At 42.4% G+C, this 19,042-nt stretch overlaps 1 protein-coding gene across 2 annotated transcripts in view; it reads right to left on the bottom strand.

Annotated features, from left to right (window-relative positions):
* RCL1 (RNA terminal phosphate cyclase like 1) overlaps nt 1-19,042 on the bottom strand; it is a 68,444-nt gene that overhangs the window by 22,472 nt on the left and 26,930 nt on the right. The window contains exons 4-6 of one of the 2 annotated variants that reach the window (XM_058301805.1): nt 12,853-12,927; nt 11,866-11,990; nt 4,387-4,512 (exon numbers count right to left, since the gene is read on the bottom strand). In XM_058301805.1, the coding sequence (XP_058157788.1) occupies nt 4,387-4,512; nt 11,866-11,990; nt 12,853-12,927 (326 nt within the window). The remainder of the gene's footprint in view (nt 1-4,386; nt 4,513-11,865; nt 11,991-12,852; nt 12,928-19,042) is intronic. The other variant, XM_058301806.1, reaches the window with a different exon arrangement.

Raw genomic sequence — 19,042 nt, 5'->3', positions numbered from 1 at the left:
GATGAGTTTCAAATGCAGGTCTTTGAGACTCCAAAGCCTACACAATTCCTCCACCACAGCTCTCACGCAATCCTCACACACAACCAATTTGGGAGCCCGGAACCTAGAGCCCACCTTTAAAGCTTTTCCTCCCATGCTTGCCTCCCATGATGACCACTACCACACATGCCTTTGTTTTTTACTACCAAAAAAAATCTCTAATCTCAGAATTCAATTAATATAATCAATGGGCTGACACCACATTCTTTCCTACCTTGTTTCTACCTCCTAAGAGGCAGAACCTAACGTCTTCTTGTCTACGACCAACATCAGCTGACTCACTCAGTCATCCAAAAAACATTTGGCGGAAAGTTTCAGGAACTGGGGATGCTGTAGCAAACCCAAGCATCCTTGACCCCACAGAGCCTAGTGACAATCAGTTTGGCTACAGAACAAAATCAGCCCAGGGAAGCGGACTTGGCCCAATGGATAGGGCATCCACCTAACACATGGGAGGTCCGCAGTTCAAACCCCGGGCCTCCTTGACCCGTGCGGAGCTGGCCCATGTGCAGTGCTGATGCGCGCAGGGAATGCCGTGCCACACAGGGGTGTCCTCCACGTAGGGGAGCCCCACGCACAAGGAGTGTGCCCTGTAAGGAGAGCCGCCCAGCGTGAAAGAAAGGTGCCCAAGAATGGCGCTGCACATACGGAGAGCTGACACAACAAAAAGAAACAGATTCCTGGTGCCGCTGATAAGGATAGAAGCAATCCCAGAAGAACACATAGCAAATGGACAGAGAGAGCAGATAACTGGGGATGGGGGAGAGAAATAAATATTAAAAAAAAAAAAAAAAAAGCCCATAAACATAAACAAGGAACCGCCCACACACACACACACACAAAGTCAAGATTTGATAACCTCCCATCTACTTTTCCCAGTGCCTTTTAAGTGGCCTACTGACAAATGTGTACATGCCTAACCAGGAGTTGAGTCCACATGCAGTCACGATACAGACCAACCTCCTTTAGCACAAGTCAACACACGTGTTCATAAAGTATTTACTCTGAGTCCAGGACTGGACGAGCCAAAATATTTGTCTCAGAAAAAAACTATGTGTTATATTTCAAATGTACTAAGGGCATTCACAATAAGGAATTATACTGATGAATCCTTAATTTCTTTAAAAAAAAATTCACTTGTCCATGCAGTCAAGGGTTTGTACCCCTGCAAAAGGAAGGGAATACAGTAGTACTTATTTATTCAAAGGTTCCAGGGCACTGAGTCATGCTCAACAAACCAATACTATGCTGCCCACCCAGCATCACGGGACACTTGGAAAATTTTAGAGTATTCCCAAATTGCCTTTGAGTAGCCTGGCCAGGAGGAGGGAAGCCATTCGGCTTGGGAGTAGAGGCAGTGGCATGTGAAAACAAGGAGTTGAAAATGGGACAGCGGAGGGGGACCACGACCAGAAGACAAGCTATTATTGCTGCTTTAACCCATTACCTGCATTTCCCAAAACTTCTGAATTTTTCCATCCATGTGAAATTTTGGGGGGAATGTGTATTTATTGTTTTAATTCTAAATAATCACTTAAAATGATCATAGTCACTGACTTAACACAAAACAAAGAACTGGGTAATACATTAAATTCTATGTACATTGCTCCAACAAATCCCCACCACTCTCAGATTGGGGGTAAGTGTGTTATCAGGCCTATTTCAAGTTACGCTGACAAAACAGCTGGTCACCAGGTAACCTCGCTGAAGATCCGCATTGATAGAGTTTGCAAAGGGTGGTCACAAAGCTTTCCAACTGATAAAGCACTAGTTTTAAAAAAGTCAGTTCTGTGAGTGTACCTTCAAATGTCTGGAATGATGTGCACACAGGTTAAAGCACTGATGCAGGCCACCAAGAACTGCTGGCCCCAAGGTTCTGTCCAACAAATTCCCACTCCTAGATTTCAACAAGCCTAACTCAGGTGGATACATCAGCTCAATAAGAAGAGGAAAATATCCTCCTGTGACTTTAAATTTTAAAGATCACTGTGATCTATAATTTGAAATTCAAAAACTAACCATTGAATTAACATCATGCATTGGATTGACATGTAAGTTTTTAGTGGAGCTTGGAGTTTTGGACCCACAAGTTTAAGTCACATCCAGCTCTTGATCCATGTGTGAGGCTTCCTACTCACCATTAGCAAATATGGGACTTGACCACACTCTAGGGCCAGCTGAGTTAGTGGCATTATAAAAAGCCACACTATATAGCTGGTGGCAGCATCAGCCTTTTGGCCTCCTCTGCTTTCTTCTTGGCCACATTTTGGTAGAGCTGGAGGCCAGACAGAGAAGAGGCTGTCAAGATCAGGCCATCAGACAGCTTGTGCTGTCTTCCCCCATCTTTTGCAATCCCCTCTCCTCAGAGTAGCTGTCACTTAATTCCAAACCTGTGACTAAGAAGGGAGAGGAAAGGAAAGAACAGCATTTCTCCAGCACCTATTATGTTACACAATTGCATTAGTGGCTTTACATATGTGGTCTTTTAATCTCCACAGTAACCCAGGGATGCAAGTATTCTCACCCCCATCGATATATGAGCAAAACTCCAAAGGGTGAGGACCATCATTGACCTTTCCAACTCCTGGAAGAAAGGGTCAGCTTTGCACACAAACCCTTTTCCAACTGTGCAACCTCTGATACCATCGCCTTTGTTGCTCTGAACTATGAGCCATTATCGTCTTTTTAAAAACCAACTTCATCTTTCCCTTGGGACTCATGAAGGTCAGAAATCCTGTAATATTCAGGATTTATGTATCTCTTACTCTCCCTTTCCTTCTATTTGCAGAAGTTAAAACAACCCTCAGGTAGAACAGCTGCACAACGAATTAGCTGTGTTACCACTTATGAAAAAATTGACTTTCTTAACCCAAATAGTCAACCTGTGTCTGAGTCAACTCACACACGTGATCTGTGAAAATATTCTTACTTTCAGGATATGCTAGTTGAAAACTTCAGATCCAAAATGTAATGGTTCAACAAAAATAAAATAAATAATTTTTTGAAAAGCAACAAATTCAGAAAAATGTTCACTGTTAATTACAAGAGGTAGGAATAAACAGGTGTTCATGAAGCTATTCTTTCAACTTTTAATATGTTTACCATTTTCATAATTTAGAAAATTAACTTTGTTTCCCTTATAAGGGATATTTTTACTGCACAGACCATGATTAATTTTGGTTTTATTTTCTAAAGTGAAGTTTTTAGGAAAGGCTTTAATGAAACCAAATTCAAATCTGCAACAACCTTTTCTGGATCAATCTAGGGGTGTTACATGCTCCCACCAACGGAGAGAGAAGCAGACTGGCACTTAAACGACACAGGATTTTTTCCCGCTAAACTGTTATTTACTCAGAACAGAAAAACTTATTCACTTTAGTTTTTTGTGGGAACGGATTGCAGATGGGATTTACAGCTTGAAGCACTGTTTATTAATAGATAAGGTTTAATTCCCCAAGGCTAGGGACTGGACCGTCCACCTCCCAGCACCAGCCACTGATATTTTCCATGTGACAGGAGCACAAGAGAAGCCTGTTGGAGCTCCCAAGACTAAGAAAATACATAGCTGCTGGGTCAGAAGGGTGACACGTTCTGACTCATGTGGAGAGGATATGGAAGCTTGTATCTGAGCCCCTCCCAGACCTCACCCAATGCATCTCTTCTTTTGGCTTCTTTTTTGAACATATGCTATTAACTACAAATAGCACAAGAAGTGCCCTGAAGACACATCTGTGAACAAAACAAAGTCCCTAGTCTAATGTCATTTATATTCTTTTAGGAAGAGACGGACAATCAAGTAAGTTTTAAAAATGCAGTTACCATGAAGTTGGAACAACCTGGGGCACCAAAACAGTCACTGCTACAAAGAAGGAGGAAGGGATTCCAGATTTGGATTTTTCCAGCCAAGATGCAAGAGTAGCCAACCACCTCTGCTTTAAAAAGATGAAAAACTAAGGCACAAATAGATTAACTTGCCAACAGTCAAATCATAGTGGCAAGATTTGAAAAAGGCTGCATGAGTCCATATCCTCCACCTGTACTTTGGATTTCTTTTCCTTGCTAGGTGCTGAGATGCTTGGAAACTGATAAATTACCACTGACCTTTATTTTAAAGAAGAATAACTATTACAGTTAATACTACTCAACGAAGCTCTGTTTTCTTCTACTATTAAGAGAGAGAAAAAAGAAATGCTTGTTGATGACAATAACAATAAAACATTAGGTAATTAATTCTGAAACGACTCCTCTTTTGTCTGCCAAGTTCAGAGCTGGCAGTTTTAACCTCAGGTATATGAAAAATGCTAGAATAGCTTCAGAATTAGGCTCCAAAAATGTACAGACACTTACTTCCCAGAGTTAGCTCCCTTCATGTGGTCTGTGTAAATATAGATATCAGGTATAAACTTGTTGAGGATGCTCCTTGCAGAATCCACTATCCGATTTGCCATCTGAGGTGATACACGTACGGAGTACCTGTAATCTAGAGTTAAGGAAGTCACAGCCCTTGGGTTTCAAGGAACAGAGAAATGTTAGTTATAAAGCCAGTAAATATTTGTGGAACTGTAATAACAAATTGTGACTTCTAATTCCATTCTGTTTTCCAACTGTTTTTAATTAATTATAGTACCATAACTCATTTTTTTTTAATATTACAAAAGTCTTAAATATTCATGGTGAAAAAATTCAAGCAATTCAGATGGAAAGTAAGACGTGAAAGCTTCCCAACCCCACCAATTCCCCTCCAACTCAATTATGCAATAAGCGGATACTAGTCTTTCTGTACATCATGAGCCAGGGTCCCTTTGAGGTAATGTATCCGACAACACTCTATATTCTCTGCCCATCCCCACTGCTGTAACCACTTGGCCTTTTTCTTAAGAACTTAGACTAGAACAGACACCACACTGGGACTGACCTGGACTGACCCCAAACAATCTCCCAGTCTAAACAGGGAAAGCTGAAAAGGTTTAGTGAAAGGACATGGTGGATACTGTTTATAAATATATAGAAAGATTTTTCTAACTCAACAGAGATTATTTTCAATTATTTAGGTATTAATTACTCCATTTGTAGATTTTATAGGCTCCTCACACCTGCTACTTTATAGACAAGGTACTCATAATTAGCACTTCTACAAGAAGGCTCCCCAGAAAGGAACTCAAGTGAAAGGATGATGCTTGAGGAAGTGGAATCTATTACCTAAAATTAGATTTTATACTGGAGACTGACTCTCCCTCGTCCCACAGATCAAATGGAAAATAAGTATGTACCAAGCACTTCTGATATTCAAGGCATGTATGGTCAAGAGCTAGCTGTCCATGTAGGATGAGAAGCAACAACACGCAATCTTCCCACTAGCCCTGCAAGCCCAACAGGCAAACAAGATGTGTCATCTGCCTGTGGCTGCTAACGCTTCAAGAAGTGCTGTAACACATTTCATTCTCATTTTCCCATTTAAGCTGCAAAAATTAAATGACCAGAGACTCTGCAGGGAACTTGACCTGGTATATATCTCCACTTTTTGATCCATCCTGAACACCCCATGAAGAGATCACTCTTCCTCAAGCTAGTGAAGAGTTTTCAGGTGACTCCTGGCTCCCCCAAAGCTAGCTATCAGAACTGTTAGCCTGCTCAGCTTGTTCATTCCCAGCCTGGCACCATCACCCCCTCCACGCATCCAAACTGTCCCAATTCATACTTGGCACTGCCTTCCCTCACTCTTCCAGCCCAGAGCTCCTGTTCTCTCTTGAAACCCTCCAGCCAACACCTGACTGGGGTCTTCATTGGAGCTCACCAGACATCTCCCTTCGTAGACACACATTTTGTTCTGCTCTTCAACAAGACTGCACACTCCACAAGAACAGAGGCTTTGCTTCTGTATCTCTCACAACTCTCAATTACACTACTTTTGTAGTCGAAAATGCTCAATAAATATTTGACTGACTCCAAAGAACAAACCTGAAATGAGGAAAGAGCAAAGAGGGATTTTTCAACACACACACAGAACCCCATTACATCACCACCTGTCCAGAATGTACTTTTGATCACAGACAACCTAGATAAACTGTCCTGGGTCTGATACCCTTTGGACTGATGGGATGCGGTCGTCAGGAGGTCTGAGGCTGCCCACTATCCTTACATGTAATCCTACAGCATTCATGGCTCCCAAAAGTCTCTTTTACTATTATTTTATGCTCACAACAATCCTGTGGTGAGGGCCATGGATTCCTAGTTTCAGCACTTACAGTGAGGGCAACTAGGACAAAGAACTGAATCACTTGCTCAAAATTACAGATTCCTCTTCCAAAAGACAACTTCTTCCTTCTACCACTTCAACGATATAGAAACCAAGAGGGTAACAGCACCAATTCAGGGCAAGTGGTAGCCTATAAAATGCCAGCCATGAAATAAAGAAGGCAAAGGAGCTTCAAAACCAGCTACCTCCCAGAGTACCCATGGAGCTATCTGGCTGGATGCAGACCACAAAACAGCTAAGAGCCTGAGTTCTAGAATCAGACACTGTGTTCAAGTCCCACCTCCAGCAAACTATCGCTTTTGTGTCAAGTGTGCTAAGTTCTTTGTTTTTTTTTTTAATTAAAATTATTTATTTATTTTTAAAAATTACATTAAAAAAATATGAGGTCCCAATCAACCCCACTACCCCCACCCCCCACTCCCCCCACAGCAACACTCTCTCCCATCATCGTGACACATCCATTGCACCCGGTAAGTACATCTCTGAACATCACTGCACCCCGTAGTCAATGGTCCACATCATAGCCCACACTCTCCCACGTTCTATCCAGTGGGCCCTGGGGGGATCTACAATGTCCCGTAATTGTCCGTGAAGCACCACCCAGGACAACTCCACATCCCGAAAATGCCTCCACATCTCATCTCTTCCTCCCATTCCCCAAACCCAGCAGCCACCATGGCTACCCTTCCCACACCCATTCCACATTTTCTCTGTGGACATTGGGTTGGTTGTGTCCATTGCACATGTATGTCAAGTGGGGGCTTAGATTCCACATAGATACTGGATGCACTCCTCCTGCTTTCAGCTGTAGACACTCTAGGCTCCATGGTGTGGTGGCTGACCCTCTTCAACTCCACTTTGTGACTCCACTTCTTCATTAGTAAATGAAGTAATTCATTAGTAAATTAGTAAAATGAGTAAATTAGTAAATTAGTAACTGGTAGCCTCTTCTCATTGGGTTGGGAGAGTCGAGTGAAATAATGCATATAAAACACTTAACATGGCACCTGGTATGTGACAGGAGCCCAACGAATGCCAGCTATTGCTTTGCTTATTATTATAAACCCCAAAGCCAAGGCTCTTACCCTTTCAGGGGTCAGAGACCACTCTGAAAAGCTGATGACAACTATGTTTCCCAGAAACATATGTGCACACACAGTGTTGCAGACAATTTCAGGGAGTTGTGAACCTTCCGAAGTCTTTTTATGAACACCATTTATGAACCTTTAACCAAGAAAGATAAATTCGTAGTTTCAGTTCATATGCGACCACCCCCACCCCCCACCCCTCATCCTCTTTGGTGTTCGTGTGTGTGTGTCCATGTGTGTTATGTATATGTTACATTCTCTAAACACCCTTCCCATAATCAGGGAAAGGCAACCAGATCATCCCACAAATTGCAACTCACCCCCTTCTTCTGTCCCTACCCCAGCTTCTTCAGTTAACTCTTGTACGCTGAATCATAAAAGCCAGTTTTCTGAAAGTGCTCCTTTCTTTCTCCACTTTAGGCAAAGAGAGACTGTGAGTGAGTGGCGTTAAATAAAAAGGTAATAGCACTGTAGTCACAACTGCTGGCAGGAACCAACACTAGCTCCCTCCCAGGCCCTGGCCAGCCATCATCTTTCCGTGGAGTGCAAGAGGGAAAAGGTGAGCTTTGGTGGGTAATTCAGTTAAAACCACAAACACACACAAGACAGCAAGGCTAGTTCTCCCAACTCGAAATCTCCTCAGGGGAATACAGCACTCCAAGTTCAGTGCCACACACCAACCAGCCTTGCAAGTAGAAAACCACAAAACCAGCTAAGCTTTTTCTAACAGCACCTTTTTCCCCCAGCTCCCAAACTGGCAAAGGAGGCAATCTCAATTCAAACCAACATTCTTTTGAGATATTTGTTGAATGGGCAAGCTCTGCAGGGCAGTGGCTGAAATACTTGGTTTACAGACAGGGATCTGAGCAAGGGTGCCACATCTATTTTTCTGAGTTTAAGGAATGCTCTGCAATTCAGAGATAGATCAGGTATGATGCAGAATCCTATCCCCTGCCTCAAGGAAGAGGAGGGACTTGGAATCTATCTAGTGTCTTTCTGGCTTGGATTTTGGATTTTATATAAAGTTCAAAGAACACAAGAGTGAGAAGCCAGGGAGGGACAAAGTTACATGCCAGTGCCCAGGGCACTACCGCTCTTTCAACTTTCATGCCATCTTCTATATAAATAACCCTGGAGACTTGCCCATTTCCCAGGGTCATCATCTAAGGGTTACTCACAAGGTTTTTTGCATACCCAGTACAGTGAGTACAGATGGCACTCCAGTAGGATGGCTTCCATGGAATCTATGTTACTGCAGCAAGATTTTGTCAAAACAAACAGAATATGTCACTGGAAATCACATTTTCAGATGTCAGAGACTAGATACCAGTGTCCTCTGCCACAATTCAGCATTAAGAAAACAAATCTCACATGAGAAAGAAAAAAAAGTGATTAGTTCTAAAAGTATATAGATTTTCATGTACAACAATTCAATGGTCATCGATGGGGTTTGATTTTTTTGGTTTTTTTTTTAATAAGGTAGAATACAATGTACTTGGTTAATAAGAATGAGCTAGATCTATAAGTAACTCAAACAGGTCAAGCAGAAAAGGCATTTTTGGTTTAAAAGAAAACACACACATTTCCTTGTCTGAACTGTTGCATATCTTGATGTGCATGGTGATTAAATCTATTCTCAGTGTGACTGCCCTGAGGCACTCATTCTCTGTAACCTTAAACCGTGGGTGGTTCTGGCCCCTCAGAATTGGAGAATACTCAAATTGAACATCACCTTAGGAAGTCACAGAGCCAATGTAACTACCCACCAGCCTGGAAGCCCAGGACAGGAACCGTTTCTCCCCTACCTGCCCATTCTCTCCCAGTATGGATAGGGCAGGCTTTGCCTTTAGGTGGACTCTGGACAGCCATGCAAAAATAGACCATAATGCAGGGAAGCTTTTTAATATTTTCTTCTGTTCTTGATAATCCTTAAGAAGTACTTCAGGCAGCACCCCAAGCCTGAACTTCTCTCTCAACAAGTGCTTCTCCCCACCCTGGAGCTGTGCTCCCCTATTTCATGTCCCTCACCACAAACTGTTCAAAGTAATTGAGGCTACTGGAAAGTCAGTTGATAACAGCTCTTTTCCAAGACCACCCCAATACACTTGAGAAACAGAAACTTGATTTTAAGCACCTACCCCTACCCTGAGACTCAGCAATCCTGGTTCAGCCTACCCCACCCAACCCCAAGTGGGAAAGCCATTGCCCAACCCATCCATCTCACTGTTTGTCTTCTTCTACTCTCCAACACCTACCACTATTCTCCTGAGCAACACCTCACTCATCCAATTTCTAGTCATCACTTAGAATTTAACCACCTTTAAAATCTGAAACCCCAAAAACAGAAATCCCTAAACACGATTTTTGTCCTCTACACAGCCCACACATCTACTTCCACTAGACCCTACCTTTAAACCTGATATGGTTTCCAGTCCCTTAACTGCTTGCTTTCTCCAGGTTGAGAAAGCAGGTTGCTGAGCCCCTCCTACTCTACTCAGTGAGGAGCACACTGGCAGCTACTTCAACCAACACTCACAGCTCCCTGTCCTTCTGCTGGATTTATTCACCCAGTCAATCCACATCCCTGGATTAAGCTGGCCCTACTGCCGCCACAATTCTCACTCCTCCCTCAGGCTGTCAGTGGCTACTGGGCAAAGTCACACACCCATGTGGCTGGCACTATAGTGAAAGTTAAGCTGAGCCCTCAATGCCCTTATACAAGATTTTTCTTGAGTTGCTGTGCTCCACAGTGGCAACACATCTTTACCACCTTCATCACACTCACTTAGCTTTCCCCATCCATCTCCTTATGCTTAACCTCACCCTAACTCAGTGAAAATAAAAAACTCATCCCAACCCCTTCACTCACCTCCAAACAGCTCTATCCTGAGCCATCCTTACTACATGTCTGTGGTCTTGAATCTATCTGCTCCCAAGTTATAATGAAGACAGCAGTATCATTTACTGACTTCTTACTTATCTATCCTGAAAGCACACACTTTGATCTTGCTTCCAAGTCTTGGTGGCTTCTAGAAGTTCCATCCTTCTCCCCTGGCATTAAACATTGGTAGCTGATTCTATTATCAGTCATTTCTGGTCCTCATCTTGCCCCTGAGTTACAGATCTACATTTCTAATTTCCATTCTAGACTTATCTCCCTGTAACCATCTTGAACCCTCAAACCTAACACATATAAATGGAAAATATGTTCACCCCACTCTACCCCAAGCTTTTGTAGCTATCATCAGAGCAAACATCCTTACCCAAATGTTTGCAAGAATTCCCTATTCCTGTACCACAGATCCATGCAATCTCTGTGTTCTATCCATCTGCCTCTAGAACTCTCTAACTAGTTCCCCTCACCTGTCCTCTGGCCACTGCCCTTGGGAGAAGCCTCACTGGCTCTTTAAAGGTATGACAATAATCCTATTACCTTTGCCCCTAAGTGGTGGTCTTTTAGTGACAGGATGATTTATTTAGCCTGCACTTTCCAAAAATTTCTACATTGAGATAAAAATTCCTAGAGTACTACCAGTTGTCCTCTTAATATGCTAATTCTCTCTCCAGAAATTACTGACTTTGAAATAAAGGCCAACTGCTCAGTATGGCCTTCAGTTCTTCACTGGTTCCCACCTGAAGCCTTCCTCCTTTCTTGCTCTACTTTGCTAGCCCCTATTCTTCAAGGCTCAGTTCGAAGTCCTCACCCTTCTATAGGAGAAAGCAGAGGTTAAGAACTTGGTTTCTAGAATCAAACAGACTGGGTTCAAATGCCAGCTCTGCCATTACTGGCAGTGTACTTTGGGAACATATTCCTTAAGGTTTTTTGGTTTTTTTTAAAAAAATTTTAAATTCATTTTTTAAAAATATTACATTCAAAAAATATGAAGTCCTTAAGTTTTTGAAGGCTTAGTTTCCCCACCTGCAAAAGAGAGTGTAAGTTAATTCACAAAGACCTTATAATCAATATGCATGAAGTGATTCTGAAGCACATATACAGTAAGCACTTACTAAATGGCACACATTGTTCTTCTTATTCCAGCCCCACTATACTCTCCAAAGTTACCCACTCCCTACTCTACTTACCTCCCACAGCCCATTGTACAAACCTCTATCATTTAACATGATATTGAAAAATGTGTTTGCCTATTTGTCTCCCTCACAGACGAGCAGCTCTTCTGAGGAAGGACTGCACTGCATCTAGCTCTTAAACCAAAGTCCTTAGGAGATGCTCACATACATAGGCACCATTTGCTTAAGAATTCATTGAAAAACTGGATGAATTAATCCAGTCTTGGTGAAACAGATAATCAAACCATATCTTAGCCAACAAGCATAATTTTATTTTTAAGACTTTTCCAAGACGGTTGTCTAGAATATAAATACCCCACCCACCCTGGGAAGAAATGAAGCTGTTATTAGTCATTCATGTGGTATTGAGACAAAAAAAAAAAAAAAGAACTCCAAACCAAATGCAAAGGATACGCCACTCCTCGGATACGTTTGATTTTCCCTGGATCTGTGAGCTGAATGGGTTTCAGGGCCTTCCTCACAGGACATGAGAAAAACACTTCGCCGCCTCCTCCTGGAGGCATTCCCCGCCGTACAACCTGCACACGTAAGAGAGGTGAGGTGCAGAGGTAGCCAAGTAGTGGGTTTCCCTGACACCCAACCTGTAAGATTTAGACCAAGGGGCTCTTTCTAGGGGGCAGAGAGGATCTTTCATGTTGCATTTGTCAATTTCTTCAAGACACATTGTGAGCTCTGAGAGGGCACGTGCTGAGCAAGGACCACCGTGGTGCATCAGAAAGAGCAGTAGACACGGAGTCTGCACATCTGAGTCCAAGTGGCATGTCTGCCACTTATCCAAGTAACTCTGGGCAGGTCACTTCACCAGCAGGACCTGTTTCCTCTCCTTAAAAATGAAGAATTGACCTAGCTCATCAACTGATCTCATTTCTTAACCATCAAAAACCCTCTCTTCCCCCTTATGCAAATAATATATCTATCAAAACTGTACATTACCAAATAAAAATGAAGTCATTTCCCCTGTTTAAAAATATCAATTAAAGAAACAGAGATGCTAAACAGTTTAAGATATCCAATATTACCACACTGGAATTATATAATTTCTTTCAACTGCAAAGTTACAGATATCCTGGCTCCAAGACTCATTAGCTCAGTGCCACAGACAGAGTTGCTATGAGCAGTGAATGAGTAAATACATGGAAAATGCTCATATGAGTGCCTACCACAAAGTATGTACAGCTACCTGCTGGTACTGTTGTCACTACTGAAGGCTCCCTCTCAGTTCAAAGGCTGCAATACTGGCTCATGAGTCCTGTGGGTCTTCTGATAACCATGACTTCAAATGGACACACACACATACACACACACACACATCTCCTCCACGGAGTTCATAAGAAAATGTTTTACACAGAGATAGACAGCCAACAGCTCATACAGTCTTACCTTTAGCTCAAATGATTCACCATCAATCCCAAACTGTTTCAGCAGAGGGAGGGCTGTTGCCTTAAGAACATCGACCTATGAAATTATTTTTTAAAAAAAGTAATTAAACCTTAGGCCTAAGGAAAGAGAGCCCATGAAGCAGGATGAAGCTTACTAACCAGTAGAAGATGGACACAGTCTGGTAAAGGGAAAGGACACTGGCTGACAAGTGAGGGTGTGCATCGTCTCTGCCCCCAAGTTAAACAGCAATTTCACAAGCCACCAGCTTCTCAAGGCACACTTTCCACATTTGTCACACGGAGACCTACAGCGATACCTACACCATCAATGTGAGCATCACATGCACCATGTAAACAGCACTGAAAAACTGTGGGGCTCACAGAGAACAAAACAAAACAAAAAACTGGGACTTCTGCTCACTCTTTTATAGGTACAAAAACTATGGAACAAGAGTTGAGCCTATTTATTAAGCTTTTTCCAGTATGGGGGTCTAAAGTTTAGAGATGATGGCACTCTAAGCTAAGCAAACCAAATGAACTATTCAATGGCTAACTAAGAACCTGGTAATGTCTACCACACAGGCAAAGGGTAGGTGGTGATTCCACCGGAGAGTGACATCCCAAATGACCCAAAACTACAACTACACCCTTCACAGTTAAGGGCAAGATGTTGCCAAATGTTACTACCTCCTCTCCATGCCTAGTCAAGTTCTGAACAGGTTAAGATCTTTCTTAATCATGTATGGAGTCCTCACAGAGTATAAGGATGACATTCAAATCATGTTTATCAAATAAGTCAATAAATATTGCCTCATTTCAGACTTGGAGAAAAAATTACTTCCTTGTTCCCAATGGAACACAAGATCCAGTGACCTTGGACAAGGCCCCCCTGTCTGGAGGCAGTGACAGCAGGCTGCATGAGCAGAGGAGCAGGGAAAATCCCTGATCCTGACCCAGGCCCTGTGTCTAATTAGCTGTGTGGACTCAAACAAGAAAATCAGAATATCTTAATTTCCTTATCTTTAAGGAAGGGACTCAGTCTGGCTGTCTCCAAGTTGCCACCGATTCTAACATGCTAAAACTCAACAGAATTATACTCTAGTATGCCTTTATTGTAGGGAACAGGACCTAAGTAAATATTCCCCCCCCCTTTTTTTTAATCTGGTTGCATCATTGTCTTTTTGGTGTGTCGCTTACCACACGGGAGCCAGCGCCTCTCCACGCCGCGTGGAAAGTAAATATTCTGTATCAGAAACTTAACCAGATGTAGAAATGAACCTATGAGGCCCTGGAACATGTTCAGAATGGTTTGCGGGGCAAGAGCAGTTACTAGGAAAACCTAGTAAAAGATTAGCTAACTTCAATTAAATTAGAGTTAAACACATCCAAAACCTTAAAACACACATTTGGGGTTGCTAGAACAGATAATTCAGTCTAGGCTAGAATTAAGAGCAGCTGAGGAGGAGGCCAAACCAGATTCTGAAAAATGTTGGGGATAAAAGGATGCAGGCGACTCTGCCTGCAAGGTTCCCTGGATCTAGGCAGCTACCAGCTCTGCTAGGGAAAAGGAAAGGAGGACTACAGAGCAGCCCTCTGGCTCATTCTACCTACACCCCAAGTCACGAAGGATGAAGTCAAACTTACACTGAGGGTCAGCAAGAAGGTTAAGTATAATTCCAGGTACAGTCCTATCTGGCACAGAGGGCAGGCAACTTAGGGTGTGGGACTAGGGCTGAAAAAGCAGATGTGGGCTTGTGTCCCACTCCACCTCTTGCCAGGTATGAGACCCGGGACCCTTCCCTAACTCCCCACACCTTGGTTTCCTCCTGTATAAAATGAGGGACTAGACTGGCCACTCTCCACATTCCCTCCTGCTGTGCACACTACAAATTTAGTAGACTGAGGGTACCGATGAGTTCTGTTTAAGGGAAAGTGGGTCGTCATCTGTGTTCAGAGGCAAGGCAAAAGTGTGATCCAGGTGGTACCTCAAGGTGAAGGTAGACCCCTTACTGCTCACCCAATAATCAACAGGTGGAAATGTGATCAGATGCATGCCAAAATAGGAAAAAAAAAGAAACGTGCTCTCCAGTTACCCATCTGCAAAACACTAATGAGGATGCTGACCTCACTGGGCTGGCAGGAGAATTAAATAAGTAAGTATATATAATATGTACATAGAAACTCCTAGAACAGTGCTGAGCACATGGGGATTTCCACCACCTGACCAGCTTGTTGCCACCAATAAATATTTACTGAGGTCTCTGAGGGCCACATCACCAAGATTCAAAGGAGACCTCCTGGGTCTTATTTCTTCCTCAAAATTTCTCCCCATTTCCTATCCTCTTGCCACTGAGGAAAACATATCCCTACACATCCCTCTTCCTTAAAAAAAATTTCTATTTATTTATTTATTCATCCCCATCTCCTCGTTGTTTATATTTACTGTGTCTGTTTGTTGTGTGCTGGTCTTCTTTTTAGGAGGCACAGGTAACTGAACCTGGGACCTCTGATGTGGGAGGGAAGCACCTAATCACTTGTACCACCTCCACTCCCTGCTTTGCTGTGTCTCTCGTGTTTTCCTTATGTCTCTTGTTGCATCATCTTGTTGTATCAGCTCACTGTGCCTGCCTGTCACGTCAGCTTACTGTCTTGCTTGTCTTCTCTAGTAGGCACTGGGAACCAAACCTGGGACTACCAGTGTGGTAGGCAGGAGCTCAATCACTTGAGCCACATCCACTTATCCTCATACCCCTTTATAAGCCTCATTTCATCACTTTTGGTTTCGATCCTCATACCCTTTGGACTGCTGCAGGAATTTTCCTTATTAAATATCCCCATCCCAGGGGTGGAGCAAAGATGGCAGCAGAGTAAGGAGCTCCTGGAGTCAGCTCCTGAAACAGGGCAGGTGGTGGTCACCCAGAGCTACCTAAAGCAGCTTTTGGAGACCAAAGGAGTATCCTTTAACATCCTTGACAGTGTGGAAGGTGGAGACTATCCATCTGCACAGAGGAATCATGAGCAGAGCCCTCCACGCTGTGGAGGTTGGTGCCCGTGGAGGTCGGTGCCCGTGGCACACAAGCCCCCTTGGGAGCTCTTCCGTGGTTAGAGTTGCAAGCTCCATCTCCACCAATAAAAATGGGAGGAAATCATGGTGTGGCACCGACCTCAGGTACTGATTAGTGGATTAGTAGAATCCTAGGAACAACTAAATTTTGAGCCTGTCCAGGTCAGAGGGAAGCTGGTGGTCCCATTCTGACTCCGCCCCAGGCATGACGGGAAGTGGCACTGACTGAAAATCACAGTGCTTGTAAGGACTGGCTTCTTTCCACCCAGGCTGGATTGCAGGTCTAGCCTAAACCCCAGTCCCACCTCTGGCAGGGAGGAAGCTGGGGGGACCTGCACCACCTCTCTGGGAAGCTGCAAGCCACGTTGCAGAGGCTGGTGCCCATCCTACTCTGGGGGTGCAAGCCGCCTCAGGAGCTATTCTGTGGCTGGAGCTGGAAGCTCCATTTCCCATAAACAGTGGAGGAAGAGATAGATGTCCACTGACCACAGCTACTGATTTGTGGACTTGGCTGGCTAAAGTATAATCCTAGAGCCAGCTAGGGTCTGAGCCTGTCCAAGTGGGAAAGAGTCTGGTAGCAGCCATTTTTATCCCACCCCCTGGCATGAGGGGGAGCCTGGCTGACTGAAATCCAGTGAAGTTAGGAACGGGCTTCTTTCCACCAAGATTGGACTGCAGCCTTAGCCTAGATTCCAGCCCCACCTCCAGCAGAGAGGTAGCTGGCAGGACCTGCACCAGGCTCTCCAGGCAAGTGCAAGTGCTCTCCGCTGGCAGAGGCTGAATAGTCAGACACCTGCAGCTGCTTCTCCGTACCCCAAGAGAATAGGAGAGGAGCTGGGTATCCTCAGCCTCTCTGGATGAATGAAATTGAGAACAAAAAGAAATAGAGAAAATTAACAAAACCAAAAGTTGGTTCTTCAAAAAGATTAACAAAATCAACAAACACTTAGCTAGACTAAGAAAAAAGAGAGAAGATGCAAATAAATAAAAATGAAAAAGGGAATTTACTATTGACCCCACAGAAATAAGGGAGATCATAAGAGGATACTACAAACAACTTTATGCCAAAAAACTAGACAATGTAGATGAAATGGAAAAATTCCTAGGAATATACAAACAACCTACACTGACACTAGAAGAAATAGAAGACCTCAACAGACCAATCACAAGTAAAGAAATTGAAACAGTCATCAAATAGCTCCCCAAAATGAAAAGCCCAGGACCAGATGGTTTCACAGGATGAGTTCTACCAAGCATTCAAAGATTTAATACCAATCTTACTCAAGCTCTTCCAAAAAATTCAACAAGAAGGAATGCTACCAAACACATTCCATGAAGGCAATATCACCCTAATACCAAAGCCAGATAAAGATATTACCAAAAAAAAAAAAAAAAAATTACAGACCCATTTTGCTAATGAATACAGATGCAAAAATCCTCAATAAAATACTTGCCAATCAAATTCAAAAACACATTAAAAGAATTATCCATCATGATCAAATGGGTTTTATATCAGGCATGCAAGGCTGGTTCAACACAAGAAAACCAATCAGCATAATACACCACATTAATAAATCAAGGAAAAAAAATCACTTGATCTTATCAATTGACGTAGAAAAGGCATTTGACAAAATACAGAATCCTTTCTTGATAAAAACACTACAAAAAATAGGAATTGAAGGAAATTTTCTCAACATGATAAAAGCCATATATGAAAACCCCACAGCTAACATTGTACTCAATGGTGAAAAACTAAAAGCTTTCCCGTTGAGATCAGGGACAAGACAAGGATGCCCACTGTCACCACTGTTGTTCAATATAGTGCTAGAGGTTCCAGCCAGAGCAATCAGGCAAGAAAAAGAAATAAAAGGCACCCAAAATGGAAAAGAAGAATTAAAACTTTCACTATTCACAGATGATAAAATTGTATATCTAGAAAATCCTGAAAAATCTACAACAAAGCGCTAGTGCTAATAAATGATTTCAGTAGAGTGTCAGGATACAATATCAATACACAAAAATTAGTGGTGTTTCTATAAACTAATAGTATAGACCCTATACTATTATAGTTTCTGGTGTATAGTTTCCATACACTAACAGTCTGAGGAGGAAGTCAGGGAAAAAATTCCATTTACAATAGCAACTAAAAGAATCAAATATTTAGGAATAAACTTAACCAAGGATGCAAAGCACTTGTATTCAGAAAACTATAATGCATTGCTAAAAGAAATTTTTAAAAACCTAAATAATTGGAAAAGCATTCCATGCTCACGGATTGGAAGAATAAATATCGTTAAGATGTCAATTCTACCCAAATTGAAATACAGATACAATGCAATCCCAATAAAAATTCCACCAGCATTTTTTAAGCAAACGGAAAACACAATTATCAAATTTATCTGGAAGGGTAAGAGGCCCCGAATAGCCAGAAACATCTTAAAAAGGGAAAGTAAAGTTGGAGGACTCTCACTTCCAGACTTTAAATCATATTACCTAGCTACGGTGGTAAAAAGAGAATGGTACTGGCATAAAGATAGATACATAAACCAGTGGAACCAAACTGATGGTTCAGAAACAGACCCTCACATCTATGGCCATGTGATTTTTGACAAGCACGTCAAGCCCTCCCAGTTGGGGCAGAACAGTTTATTCAACAAATGGTGTTGAGAGAACTGGATATCTGTAGCCAAAAGAAAGAAGACCCCTACCTCACATCTTATACAAAAATTAACTCAAATGGATCAAAGACCTAAATATAAAAGGGAGTACAATAAAACTCCTAGAAGAAAATATAGGGAAACATCTTCAAGACCTGGTGGTAGGCAGTAGATTCTTAAACCTTACACTAAAAGCACAAGCAGCCAAAGGAAACATGGATAAATGGGCCTCCTCAAACTTAAACATTTCTGTGATTCAAAGGACTTCATCAAGAAGGTGAAAAGGCAGACCAATCAATGGGAGAAAATATTTGGAAACCACTTATCTGATAAGGGTTTGATTTCCATTCTATAGAAAGAGATCATACAACTCAACAAGGAAAGAGCAAGCAATTCAATTAAAAATGGGCAAAAGATTTAAATAGACATTTCTCCAAAGAAGAAATACAAATGGCCAAAAGACACATGAA

The sequence above is a fragment of the Dasypus novemcinctus genome, chromosome 8, assembly GCF_030445035.2.
Source record: "Dasypus novemcinctus isolate mDasNov1 chromosome 8, mDasNov1.1.hap2, whole genome shotgun sequence".
In the NCBI taxonomy this organism is placed as follows: Eukaryota; Metazoa; Chordata; class Mammalia; order Cingulata; family Dasypodidae; genus Dasypus; species Dasypus novemcinctus.
The sequence above is the reverse complement of the archived record's forward strand: the minus strand, read 5'-3'. Positions and strand labels throughout refer to the sequence as shown.